This window comes from Typopeltis vanoorti, chromosome 23 (genome assembly GCF_054136105.1).
Source record: "Typopeltis vanoorti isolate ZY-2024b chromosome 23, IOZ_Tvanoo_1.0, whole genome shotgun sequence".
In the NCBI taxonomy this organism is placed as follows: domain Eukaryota; kingdom Metazoa; phylum Arthropoda; class Arachnida; order Uropygi; family Thelyphonidae; genus Typopeltis; species Typopeltis vanoorti.
The window spans coordinates 55,357,951-55,372,690 of NC_143571.1; the positions used below are offsets into that span (position 1 = coordinate 55,357,951).

The following is a 14,740-nucleotide window of genomic DNA, read 5'->3' on the forward strand; positions in this document are numbered from 1 at the left end:
GTAACCTGCATTCATGGTAAATTGAAATAATTCAAAAATATCTGGGGGAAATTTAGACTTGATTAAATCAAGAGTGTCTATAAGTGGTACATTGGTAAATAAGGAGGTGACATCGAAACTAACCATTATGTCTGAATTTTTTAGGATTAGATTTTTAACCAGTGTTTTGAAATGGATTGAATTTTTTACAAAAGTAGAGGAGTTGCCAGTAAGAGGGGCAAGCGACTTAGCTAAATGCCGGGCCAGTTTATATGTGGGACTATCTATGCTATCAACTATGGGGCGTAGGGGAATATTAGTTTTGTGGATTTTTGGTAATCCAAAAAAATAACCATCAACGCCTAAGCTTATCTGTTAGATTGTTGACATCAAGTTTACTGACTTCTTCATATGCCTCCTGCTCACTTGCCATCAGTGGTTCTTCCCCCATTCCCACTGCTCTCAAGTTCGGCATTATGTTACAATCACAAGGATAGAATACTTTTATGAAGTGCTCATTAAACACCTTTACTATATCCTCCTCAGTGTTTATCATTCTCCCATTATCACTGACTAACATCATTCTTCCATAATTATTCTTTCTTCTACTGGCCACATATTGAAAAAACTCCCTACAGTTTCTTTTAGCATCATTTGCTAACTGCTGTTCATACCCTTACTAAGTTCCTTGCTTGATCTTTGTAATCCTCTTGTAATTGATTATTTCTATTCATCTTGTGCCACCTCCGCAGTTCTTTTTTTTTTTCCAGATTGCACTCTTCAATCATTCATTTTACACCTACCTTATTTAATCTCCTGACATTTGGAATGCACCCAGCTATTGTCACTGCCAGATAATTCCTGAGTAGAGACCAAGCAGCATTGATTTCTTTCCCATGCAATTCCTCATTCCATGATATATAAGGCAGGTGATTATGACAAACAAACTCAAATTCCTCATTCCATGATATATAAGGCAGGTGATTATGGCAAACTCAGGAGGCAGCACTGCAAGCTGCCTCCTGAGTTTGCCATAATCACCTGCCTTTTAGTTCCACACATAACCCTTTCTCACAAAAGTCCTGATATGGCTCCCCCCCCCCAAGTAATCACTTCATAGTCACTTTGACCAACTGGAAGAAAATGTGACACTACATTTACAACATCTTCTGATGAGATAATCAAATTCAAAACCCTCAGTTCATGTGTGACCTCTGTTACATACTGCTTAAGGTATCCCTTAAAAACTCGAGAAATTCATTCTCTTTGGTTTTCCTGATGCCGTCTTTTCATTCCAGTCTATATTACCATAATTGATATTGCCCACAATGATCACCTTTATTATGTGTAAAGTCCGACCACAGAAGCAAGAGCTGTCGTTGGCAGACTGCCAAGAAGAGTCAGTTCATGTTGAAGGGAAGAAAGAAATAAGCCGATGTACGAATTGGTCACCAACATGCGAAATCACGTGTTTTATGCGGAAACTTTGCCAACAGTTATACAAGCAAAATAGTTACCACTTTAAAAACTACAATGATCATAAAAGAGAAGTTATTCCGATGTGTAATAATAAACATTCATCCCACAATACGGATTGATTACCCTATTATCGGAATGGATTCTCCGTTTTTTTGACATGCGCAGAAGTGTCAAAGGGTCTCATATCTGTGGGTACACTATATTGTAATTATTTTGAAGTTAAGCTAGTAAAAATAGCCAGAAAAATTATTTCTCGATCTCTTTCTTAAAAAATTACAAGTGTGAACTGTCTTGATAAAGTGTAATGTTGAGTCTCTGGAGTAGGGATTGTTATCTCTTTACCAGTTAATCTAATCTACAGATTCTCCCCTGTGTGTGTGTGTGTGTGTGTGTGTGTGTGTGTGTGTGTGTGTGTGTGTGTGTGTGTGTGTGTGTGTGTGTGTGTGTGTGCACACATGACTGCCACTCATGAAAGGTTGTAAAACCAGAACATTAATAACACATGTGCTAAGGGTTAAATAATTTGAATAAAAACTCTGCCTAGAAAACTAAGCATGAAACATTTTTCTGGCTACTTCATATCTCCAGTGAAAAGGGTGGTATTTTCATCAATAAAACTTATCTAACATTAAAGACATTCACAAATATCAATGTCTGAAATGGGATTTGAACTCACAGCCTATTGGTTGTTAAGTAGTAACACTATCTACTCCACAATGAAGGCTGGAAAGAGATTGAAAGTCTATATAGGATTAATTACATCTTTATAAACAGTAAAAAGGTAAAAATTATATATTTTGAATTCATGATAACTAGATCATTTGATTCAACCATTGGTTTATAATATAGAGGTGGAGTGTCATAATATGACTGTGTTTGAAGAGCTCCAAAAGCTAAGTTGTTTAGTTTTAAAAAAAAAATAGCATTATCAGTTAAAAATTTGTGTTAGAATTAGACTGTATTGTAAAGTTAATTAGTTTTAAGTTAAAAGTTTTGTTTTAAATATTGTTAATTTAGTTTTTTGCATGATAAGTTATGTCCTGTAGCACAGTGCAGAACAATGGTGTCCAAGGCATCATTGTTTAAAGAATTTAACCAAAGGGACTTTGTGCAGTGCAATATCTGCAAAATGTATGCATTACCGAAGGCAAATGGAATTTGGTTTGAAAGCAATAGCGGTAGGAAAGTGTGCTAAAAATGCTATGAGAGCAAGGATCAAAAGTTTGTCTCAGGTTGTGAAATTGAAGTAGTACAGGGAACTCAGAATACGCTTGAAAATGTGTGTGATCTAATGACAGATAGTATTGATAGAGAGAGAGTAAAAATGTTAAACGAAAGAATAGTATGACTGATGTAAAGAATAAACAGTTGGATGTAATGAGGGAGACAGCTCAGTTACACAGGGCAAAATGGGAGCTGAAGCAAATGCAGAAACATCTGGTGAGTGGGTCAGTTGATAACAGAAAGAAAGAAGTGTGAGATAAGAGAAATGCGGGCTTGACCAAGAGAGAACAAAAAATTAAGGAGCGAGCCTTGTGTGGCAATTCAATGATAAGAGGTATGATCAACGAGAGATTGACAAAATTTTGCTTTCCAGATGTGAAAATTAATGATGTTAGTGATGAGGTTATTAGAGCACAAAAGGGTAGGGTGAAAGGGATGATTGTATTAGCTGGAATGAACTATTTGAAAGGAAAAAAGTTTGGCATAAGAGATTGCATGAAAGAATTGCTGGAAATGGCAAAAGAAAAGAGAGAGAGTTAAGATAGCGAGTCTGTTGCCATGATATGACAGAGTAGAGCGGATTAGTAGGGCCATAATAGCGAATGACTCGATACATAGGCTATGCAAGTGGTGTGGAGTGAGTTTGGCAAGCAAAAGGACTTATACAATAAGGATGGTTTGCATCTAAATGGATTTGGTGTTCGGAGACTGGAAAAGTGTTGTTGAATGATGTGAAAGTGGATGTGCAGAGGTTTTTTTTGGAGGGGGGGAAGAAGCTGTTGAGTGGATATCCAGACATCAGTGAGGCAGTTGAGTGCAAGATTGTGTATAATATGCCTGAGCACCACTGGTAACAAACCAGGATGGGATGGTTAATATAAAGCATGGAGAGTGGTGGGCCTAGGGGGCTTTTGCACTTTATGTACACTAATGCCAGGAGCATTCGAAACAAGCAGGAGGAATTTTTGGCATTGGTTGTTTCATTCTGGCCAAAGGTTATTGGCATTATTGAGACATGGCTGACAGAAGATGATATAGTTAATGGGATAGAATACGAAGGGTATAGTGTGTTCAGGGAGGATAGAGAGAAAAGAATGTTGGAGGAGTGTTATTGATGATAGCCAATGAACTGCACCCCAAAGACAGTAGAAGTTCAACTGCAAGCCAGTGAAAATAGGCATAGTTGTGAGATTGAGATGGAAAAGATGATGGAGATAGTATGCATCAGCAAATAGACTCAATGATGGAGAACAGGTAATTATTATGGGGGGATTTTAACTATTTGAACATAGATTGGAAGGAGAAGGAAGGAAATGGATTTTACGCAGTTACTAAGGGATAATTTCCTGAGACAGCATGTGATGGAATATACTAGGGGTTCAAGAGTGCTCAATCTAGTAATTTCATCTAAGAATTTTGTCTATAATGAATATGACCACATTGCTACCAATTGGTGAGAGTGATCGTATGGTTTTGACCTGGAAGATGGTTGAATGTGTGGAATTTTCAATTAAGATGGGGTATATGTGGAATTGCAGGCTGGTAAGTATGACAAGCTTAGGAGATTGCTTGGAGCAGTGCGATGGCATGTAAAACTGCAGGAACTGGATGTTGGAAGTGGTAAAGCAGTGTTTCAGGGAGATAACTGCATATCTAGAGTTGGGAGAGTAAATCAAGAGGGGGTTAAATGGATGAATATCATCATTAAACTGGAGCTGCAAGAAAAGAAACAATTGTGAAGGGAATTTAAGGAGAAAGGTGACCCGCAGGCAGATGAACAGTACAAGGCACAGGCCAGCAGGGTAACTAGTGTGGTAAGAAAGGCAAAAGCAGAGTATGAAAGGAAGTTAGCAATGCAGGCTAAAGATAACCCCAAACAGTTCTTTCGATATGCTGCAACTAAAAGAAAGAATGCATATGACAGAATGATTTTAATGAATGCTGATGGTAGGGAGGTAATTGTCAAATCAGTTGAAATAGTAGAATTACTAAGTGAACACTGTGCAAGCGTATATCATCCAGGTGGTAATATTGCAGGAATGAGAGATTCAAAGGCTTATATGGGAACTGAGGTAAATGAAATGGAGGTGCTTAGCACATCACAAAACCTTAATGTGAATACAGCTGTGGGACTGAATGGTATACCAGATCGAGTTTTACGTGAAGCAGCGAGGGAATTGTCAGTGCCCTTGACCATATTTCTTAATCTAAGTCTCAGCTCTGGATTAGTCTTGGTGTAGCAAAGACTGACGTAGCAAGTTACCAACTGAAATTCCACAAAAAAAATACTACGTGGAATGAAGGGTAGGTCATGCCTCAGTAATTTGCTCATGTTTTTTAATACAGTGACAGCTGAGTTGGATAAAGGAAGTTGGTTTACAGTTTATTTATTTATTCTTATGGCAAAAGCAGCTTCAGGTCAATGTCCAGACCAGAAAGCCAATCCAGGGCCTCATCTGTCACCTCGTGGATGTCCTGGAGGCCACCACCATGAAATTGGCACCTTGGGCAATCATTCACAATATGCGTGCTTGTCTGGGCCACAGGAGAAAAATTACAATAAAGGTGGTCTGATAGTCTCCATTTATGTAGTAGGTAGCCACATCTTTCCTGGTTAGTTCTGATCCTGTTGATAGATGACCAAGTCTTCCTAGGAAGGGCAAAACAAGGTTGTGGAGCACAGGGATCTTCGATCAGGAAACCATTTGTTGGAAGATTGTTGGACCAGTGTTCTCTCTCTCTCTCTCCACATGTTAGGTATTGATGGTAAGGCAGCTGAAGAGTGTTCATCCATGGACCAGAAAGGGTTTATTGATTTTAGGCAAATACTAGGTGGATTTCTGAACTAGGTGTATTATGTTGACAAAGGAGGTAGACTGGTGTAGGATCGCAAGCTCATCGGCGTATGTATATATTTGCTTGAGCTGGTATATGGTAAGTCAGACATGAGATGGATAGGAGGGTGATTGATGGAGAGATATCATAGAGTAGTCTATTCAGGAGTAGAGTCCAAAACAAGGCCTGTGACTAGTGGCGTGTCGCAGGGTTCTCTTCTAGGATGACTGTTTAATTTGTACATTAACAATATAGGAAAGGATCTGAGAGGAGCTATTCAGTTATTTGCCAATAATGCAAAAAGTTGGGCAGAGCAATTGTTAATACAGATGATGTCAAAATTTTGCAGGATGATTTGGATAGATTGGCAGACTGGACAAAGGAGAATGGATATCACTTTAATGTGGCAAAGGGTAAGGTTATGTATTTTTGGGGGAGAAGATTACCAGCTGTATACCACATTGGTGGAACTGTACTCCAGGAAATTGATGAACCAGAGACTTGGGAGTGTTAGTGGATAGGGAGTTAAACTTTGATGTGCTCCCTAAACTTTGACGTTTAGGGAGCACGTAGCAAAAGTGGTAAATCAGCTGATCAGATTACTTGGTTACTGTAACTTTGACGAAAAGAGACAAGCTGGTTATTTTTCCTCTTCATCTGGCCTTGATAACCCCATCTTGACCAAGGTTTCTTGGTGATGAGTAGGAGGTGGAGAGGATCCAGAGGCAAGTGACCAAGATGTTAGCCGGTCTATGGAATGAACCTGATGAGAACAGGTTGAAGATTTGTGAGTTACAGAAACTAGTTGATAGGCAGAAAAGGGGTGAATATGATTGAGACATACAAATTACTGAGGGGTTTTTATAAGATTAATTCAGAGGAAATTTTTCAGAACAGGTCTGGTGGTGGGAGAACTAGGGGTCATCCATAGAAACTGAGTAAGAGTGTAGTTAGCAAGGGTATTAGAACTTGGTTTTTTTTGATTGGAGAGTAGTGAATGAGTAGAATAGGTTTCCAGAGTCGGTTGTCAGTGCCATGATTGTGAATGAGTTCAAAGCAAAGTATGATAGATACTGTGTAAATGTTGGATAGTTCTTAACATGATGTTTAGAGCCTCCCTCAATGAGTCTAAGGACTCCTTGGAGGAGCCCATAATAATAATAATAATTTTGTGATATTCCTTCGTACATATCAAGTGAGTGTACTTCTCTGAATAATTCCCATCAGCAGTCTTACTTTGCCGTAGAACATTTTTACCTTTAGGTAATAAATGTTTTTGAGTTTTCAAGTTTTTCAGAATTTATCACTATTTTTTTTTTTTTTTTTTCAGAAGTGGCTTTAAACAAAGAAGCAGAACGTAGTAATCAACAAGTTACTCTGAAGAAAACACGAAGACGCAAACGAATTAAAGTTGACTCAGGGAAAAGTGATGGATTAAATGAAGCCCCTAGAATTTTACAAAAACAAGCATCAGTTCGGAAACTAGGTAACATTTTATTTGATACATTTAAGTAATGATTAAGGGTAATGTTTTATGCTCTGCTAATATTCTAGTCATCTCTCCTGCTATGCTGGTATTAATTTTAGACAACATCCACTCTGCTGTAATGTCAAGTCAAAACAAATAACAGTTTGAAATTACATGCATAATTATAGGAATAATTTAAAATTAATATATTTTGAAAAATGTTGACTAATTTTGACGAACACATATATATCAGAACACAGAAAGATAAGCAAATAATTATTTATTGACTTATTGCTGATATTTCGCTGGTGTTATAACCAGCATCTTCAGAGCACAAAACACAGTTTGTCACAGTACACGAGACTACAACAACAACATGGCGTTATAATGGGATAGTTTGAAAAATTGTAGCAACAACACAAAGACTAGTCCTAATTAGGTATCCTCTATATATAGTTTAAAAAAAAAAAAACAGAGAGAGAGAGAGAAAGCAGGTACCAGTTATGTCTTAAGATGGCTGTCTCCCAAATCTTAGGCAAATTTATGCAGCCATATTTGTTAAGATTCGGAGTATGTTTCAAGGCTTCTGTGCAGTACTTTTGTTTTCTTCCAGTTAATCCTGGGTGCTGGGGTATCCAAAGCATGGTCTGCTAGGCCCGACTTGCCATAGCGATAGCGCCGGGTGTATCTTTTATGTTCACTGATGTGGATGCCCACCACACGAGCAAGGTACTTCGTAGACTCCTGGATGTGATAAAGGAGAGATGCTGTCCTTGGGTGGAAGGATGAGAGTTGCTAATTTGATACGCGGTCTGAATACAGTGCGTAGTCGATGTTTATTGAGAACTCTAGCTATCTTTTCTGATGTGCCTTTAATGTATGGGATAGTGACTGTTTTGTTGTGGTTCTCTGTGGTGGATAGTGGGAGGGGTTTCTTGGGAGCATTTAGTATTTTGTCTATCTTATGGGGATTATAACCATTGGCTAAGAAGGTGTGGCGTAAATGAGCCAGTTCAGCAGCATTGTCATTGGAACAGGTTGCTCTCATTTGTTTTTAAGATACCATACTGTTGAGAAGAGCGATGGTGCAATTGTTTGTGTAAATATCTCCCTGTATGTGTGGGTTTTCTAAAAACTGAGAATGATAAGGAACCATCTGGAAGACGTGTGATTAGTGTATCCGGGAAGGGCAGACAGTTATTAGCTTCCAGTTCCATTGTAAAGTGGATTTTTGGGTGTTGGCTATTAAAATGCGCTAAGAATGTATCCAATGTGCCTGATATATTATCATCAAAATTAGTCAATATGTACGACGAACACATAAGCCTTTCTACACATATTTTGAAAAATGCTATATGCAGTATGCAATTTGCTTGCAATTCATCAGTAAGCCTCTCCAGTAAAAATTCCTTGTGTGTGTGTGTGTGTGTGTGCGTGCACGTGCACGCGCACTTGCTCAGTAAAAAATACAGTTCTGGCTATGTATAGAATATTCAAGGAGCTCATTTGAGCTATGGAAATCTAATTATGGAAACTTTACAAATATGTGCATTAAACTGCCCATAAGAGAAATCATTTGTTCGTTACAGTTCAAGTTTTAAAACATTTCAAACAGTGTCACTTTTGAAGGGAAAGAAAAAGTAAAAGTACAAATAGCACACTTCCCTGAATTGCACAAACTTTCACCTTAATTAATTACTAGGGAGTGAACACCCTCCTCCATTGGAGCATTGTTATCAAAGTCCTGAAATGAACCCTTAAGGAGTGTACGGAATACTTTAATAGTACTATGTTAAAAGTTTACATCATTACTAATTCCTGTCTGCAACTTTCCTCCAAATTTGGAAGAAAGTTGTAGATATCTGACCTGTTATTTGTCAAGATTCCAATATGTCTTAAAGGTGCTCAACAGTCAAAGCTGTATAACTGGGAGAAAACCTCCATGCAGCCTTTTATGGAATGCAGAGAACTGAATGGGACTTCTGACCTAATGTTCAGTCCTCATCTTCTCATAGTGTACCTAGTTAGATATCTAACCTGGATGCTGGACGAACGAGGATGAGCTGGCAATTTGGAATTTAGCCAACCAAATTGTATTTTTATTAGCTTAAACCACAATGTAAAATCATCATACAACATGACAGAATTTCTTGCCAGTGGGACATCTCCTGGTTAAACAAGATCCCATTGTTTTCATCAGGGAACCAGCAAAATGTCAGCTACTGGAACAAATCTCAGAACGTATCCCAACTCAACATCAACAGAGTTCAAGATTGATACTGTTAACATAAGAAATGTCAATGGAAAGAAATGGAACTAGCAGAAGAATTGGATAAGTACTAGATCAACATAATAGGCATGACTTTGTCTTTTCCTTGGTAGAACCAAGGAGAAGACAATCTTTCTAAGCGACAAATACAAAATGTTATTCATCTCGCATTTTCCTTTTTCCCTCTTTTACCTTGCGGTGTTGAGGGTTTTTATTAATCATCGGACCTCATACCGTTCACAGGATAAGGTGGTCAGCTCACGCCCCGGTGTAGCCTATGTCCATAATGTTGAGTTCTCAAGGTCGGTTTGCCTGCTTTGCTGGGTGAAAAAACCCTACTGTCCACGCCCAAAACTGGCTAACTTGGCTATGGCTGAAGAAGATCCTTCAGCTCCTCACATCACCGACGGGAATCGAACCTAGGACACTCCTTCCCAAGACATATGGTTGCGAAGAGCACAGTCACTAGGCTAACCGCGTGGACCAAAATGTTATATTCTGGCAATAACAATCAGGGAAAAGAGGGAGTAGCCATAGTATTCAATACTAAATATGACGATAATCTTCTTGAATGGCAGGTAATATCAAGTAGAAAGTGATGTGGGCAGATATCAGAATGGGAAACTGGACAGTGAAACTTATTGGTGCTTATGGTCCCACACAAGGTTCTACCAAGGAAGAAATACAGGAATTTTTTGTGACATTAGAGAATGCATTTGGCTCAATGAAAAAGGAAAAGTTGGTTCTTGTTGGAGATCTGAACAGCAGAATAGGAAATGATTACCAGACATATAGAAATGTTTTGGAAAATGGAGAAAAGCACAAAGCTAATAATAATGGTAAATGTCTGCTGGATTTCTGTTCAGGACATGGATTAGTTATTACTAACACCATGTTCCAATATAAAAATTGTGCACAAATTCACATGTAGAGAAGATGCAAGAAATAAGAAAACATCTCATTGACTATGTTATAGTTGATAATGATGTCTTCCCACTGGTTCAGGACCAAACAGTATAGAGAGGATTTGAAATAGGAAGTAATCACTTTAGATTTGAGCAGGATAAAATTGAATTTCATATTGAAAAGAAAAGTGGGTAAGAAAGTTTTAAGACAAATCAAGGTATAGCAGCTTTCAGATGTAGACTGAAATACACAAACATCATTGAAGAAAAATTAAAAGAGTTTGAAAACAAGAGCCAAGCATTGGAGATTCAGTTACAAATCCTGAAGAAAGCATTGATTGATTCAGCCAGAGAGGAGTGTGGTGAGGTTGTCTGTAAGGATAGAAAAATTAGAACTCCATGGTTAACTCAGAAAGTTAGAGGCAGTGAAAGAAAAGAAGAAAGCATATCAAAAAGTTCCTGGCAAATAAGTCAGTTTGTGCTCTTAGAGAATACAGAGACAAATGTAAGAAAGCTAAACACTGCGTAAAACTAATAAACAAATAATAAAACTAGCTAAACAAAAGTCATGGGATGACTTTGGTCAGAACATAGAAAATAAATATCAGGAAAGTGGCAAGATATTCTGGAGGCTGTTGAAAAGCTCAGAAATGGAGGAAAGAGTGTTGTAAAAGGAAATAGAGATAATAAATGTGACTCTAAAATTGGAGAAAAAGATATCCTTGATGTATGGAGTAATTACTTTGAAAAATTGCTAAATGAAATGATCAGTGACAGCACAGTGGTGAAAAACACTCAACAGGCATTCAAATACTCCTTTCGACCCAAGAGTGGTGTTTGTGCATACATCTGCTCTGACATATCTTGCCAGATAGCACCCAACCTAGAATCTCCCAACTTTGATCTTGTTTGGTTGAAAATATTCCTTCCCCACTCAGTCAAATTCATTTGCTGTCTCTATCACTCACCCAATGCCACCAGCCACTCTGAGCTCTTTAATTTTCTCTTTTTAAAAATTGATTTTCTTCAGTCCCACTTTCCTAACAACGAAATTATCCTCCTAGGAGATTTTAATGTCCACAACACCAGCTGGCTTTTCTCCTCCAGTTGTACAGATCTTGCAGGCAAAGATGCTGAAACATTTGCTGTCATTAATGACCTTCCACAACTTGTTCAGATGCCAACCAGAATATCAGGTAACCCGAACCACTCCCCAAACACCCTAGATTTCTTCCTTACCAATGACCTTTCCAAATACACAGTGAAAGTAATGGGCTCCCCTAATTCTGACCACAATCTAGTGCTCATCTCTTCCCATGCAACAATGCTTACACAGCCACTCCCATACAAGAGTAGTTTGGCATTATAACAGTGAGAAGTGAGACAGCCTCTGCAACTTCTATGTCACATTCCCATGGTTGGACTATTGCTTCTGGCCTTCCAACCGAAACATATACACTAAACTTATCACCAAAGTAATCCTTACTGGCATGGAAACATACATTCCGTAATTAAACCCTGGTTCTCCAAAAGATTTGCTAAGGCTGTACAAATGAAAAACCAAACTTACCGTAACTGGCTCAAATCAAGAACCCCATCTTCCTTTAGAACATATACTGAAGCCTGAAATAGTTGCAAAAAAAAAAATAATCAATGTTTCTAAAACAGAGTTTGAAAGAGCAAAAAAACAGGAAGCTAGCAGCCTGTCCAAACGGCAGCCAAGCCTTTTGGTCTCTCACCAAAGCAATTGACCATAACTTCTGTCCAACACTATTCCCACCCCTATCATTCCCAGATGGCTCTATTGCATCATCACTCACAGAAAAAGCCAATCTTCTGGCTTCACACTTTGCATGCAATAACTGACAATGGTAAATGCCCCCAACCATTTCAGATGCCCCCTATATCCTTTTGCCAGAGAGAGAGAGCTGAAAAATACTGTCCAAATTAGACACAAAAAAAGTCTCCTGTCCCTGGCAGCCAATATCAACCTATAGTTGATATTGGTTGATCAACTATATATCCATACTTGAAGTAGAAAAGGCCATCAAATGCCTGAAATGTGGAAATGCATCTGGAGTAGATGATATTCGACCAGAAATGCTAAGTATGGAGGTATAAAAGTCTTACAGTGGCTGCACTGCATAGTTCAGAAGGTTTGGACAAAGGGACAAATTCCAGATGATTGGAGTGGAGTACCCATATATAAAAAAAGAGAAAAAACTGAATGTGAGAATAATAGAGATATCTCTCCATTGAGTGTTCCTGGTAAGGTTTATGCTAGTGCAGTTACATAAGTAATGCTTTACGTAACTCAAATTTTACATAAGTCGAATTTCCAGATTACGGGCAGCATACTCGTGTCAATATTCTTAAAGGCGCACAGTCTCTGGGAATGGTATGCTGTAAGCAGTTTAAGTTTTAAGTCCCCTGAAATGTTGCTGCCAATCATAACAGTGATCTGATCTTTTGCAACCTTGAATCCAGGCATAGATTTTCCCTCTTTTGCAATAAATGTCCGTGTTGACATCCTCTTCCAAAACAGAGCTATTTCATCAACATTAAATATTTGCTCAGGCAAATATTCCCCCTCCTCAGTCATTTCTGCCAGAAGTTCGGGAAATCGATTTGCTGCATCTGTATCTGCACTTGCTGCCTCACCCGTGATTTTGATGCTGTGTAGATTTGTATGGTTCTTGAATCATTTGAACCATCCAGCACTAGCTTTAAATGTACTCTCCACATCTGTGATGCTGGCCTGATCTTTTAAATCCTTATAAAAGGGCATAGTCTTCTCCTGGATAAACAGTAAACTTAACAGTATTCGCTTCTGTGTCAGATCATCGATCCAGTGAGACAACAATTTCTCCATCTCTGATATTGAGCCCAGCCTCTTCTTGGTAATAATTGTGGCCTTCAACGTTACCGCACCTTTCGTGCTTTCAGTAATGCGAACTTTATCCTTCCCTGTTATATTCACTGTTGAAATAGGTTGATTTATTTCTCGAGCTATTGTTGATAGAATTTTCCCACCTTCATACATACAAATTATTTTCAACTTTTCTTCTAAGTAATTAATTACAGACCTTTGTTTTTTAGATTTATTACCAGCGCATTCAGTTTTGCATTTGCATTCCATTTTATGGTTAAAAAAACAACGAAACTAGCATTGATAACAAGTGACAGCTAACTGTGCGAGGCATCTACAACTGTACTGCAATAAGGCTGTCAAAGATGCACCTGTGCAAAGCCAAATATGTTCATGCATGCTAGTAGATTTATTGAGAGAGCCTGTGTAGCTCAGTGGAAGTGGTGCTTGTAATCCTCAGCGCTAAACCACCCAAAGCCAAACTTAGTTCAAGTCTAGTTGCAGACTAGAGGAACTTTTACTAAGCCTTTTTTCGACCTGTTCCTGAGTTAATGGATGTCTGGCATGAACAATTGGGTTTTTTTTTTGCCGGCCTAATTGGCTGAATGGTTAGCATAGCCGTTCTCCAGGCAAAAGGCTCTGGGTTCGAATCCTGCTGTGGGCATGGATGTTTGTGATTACCTGTGAAAATTTAATAGTTGTTGTGGTAGGCTGTAGATGATGTTGGTGTAGTTGCGGTTCATTGTGGTTGGTGAAAGTGGTGGAGACAGAGTTGTAGAGTAGCACCGTTCCTCGATGAGTCCAAAGACTCATCGAGGAATTATTACTTGCCACCCTGGAGGTGGCAAGTAATAATAATAATAATAATGTAACTGTGAATTTAAGTAAGTTGTGTATTACATAACTCGGGGTGTAACTGCATACTTAAGAAACAGTTGAGAAGGATTGTAAGGGAAGATAGGTGAAGAACAAGCTAGATTCAGGCCAAATAGAGGCTGTCAGGATCAAATTTCCACGTTACGACAAATAGTTGAGAAATCATGAGAATATAACAAAGATCTGTATTTAAGTTTTCTAGATCTGGAAAAGGCATATGACAGAGTGCCAAGAGAGAAGCTGTTCAAAGTGTTACATTTGTTTGGTGTCAATGGAGCATTATATCAAGCAATACTTAGCCTTTATTCGAGGTGTAAGTCAGCAATTAGAATTAAAGGAAGTATAGGAAGATGGTTTAATGTTAAATCTGGTGTCAGACAAGGATGTACATTATCCACTCTGTTATTTATTATCTATATGGATCACATTATGAAGAAAGTGGTATTAAACCTGATATCAAAATTGGAGATGTTAATCTCAGTCTTTACTTTATGCAGATGATGTTATATTTTTCTAAATAAATCTGGTACAAGATTTCAACTGCATTATGAATGGAGAACCTATAAAACAAGTTAAACATTTCAGCTACCTAAGCACAATTTTTAGTGATGACGGTAAATTAAATATGGAAATATACAACAGAATCAACAAAACTGGTATGGTAGGAAGTCAACTGAATAAATTTATATGGAATAAGAGAGAAATTAGTCAAAACACTAAATTAGCTGTATACAAGACAGTGTTCAAACCAGTTTTAACTTATGGATCTGAGAGTTGGGTTAGAAATAAAACACTTGACTAAACACTAAAGACCACAGATATGAGAGTCCTTTGAA

General features: G+C 38.1%; 1 protein-coding gene across 2 annotated transcripts in view; it reads left to right on the forward strand.

The window, feature by feature from the left end:
* Positions 1-14,740, forward strand: part of GramD1B (GRAM domain containing 1B) — a 390,336-nt gene that overhangs the window by 305,862 nt on the left and 69,734 nt on the right. For both annotated transcript variants that reach the window (XM_090412772.1, XM_090412773.1), the window contains one exon: positions 6,848-7,003. In XM_090412772.1, coding sequence (XP_090268898.1) covers positions 6,848-7,003 — 156 coding nt within the window. The remainder of the gene's footprint in view (positions 1-6,847; positions 7,004-14,740) is intronic.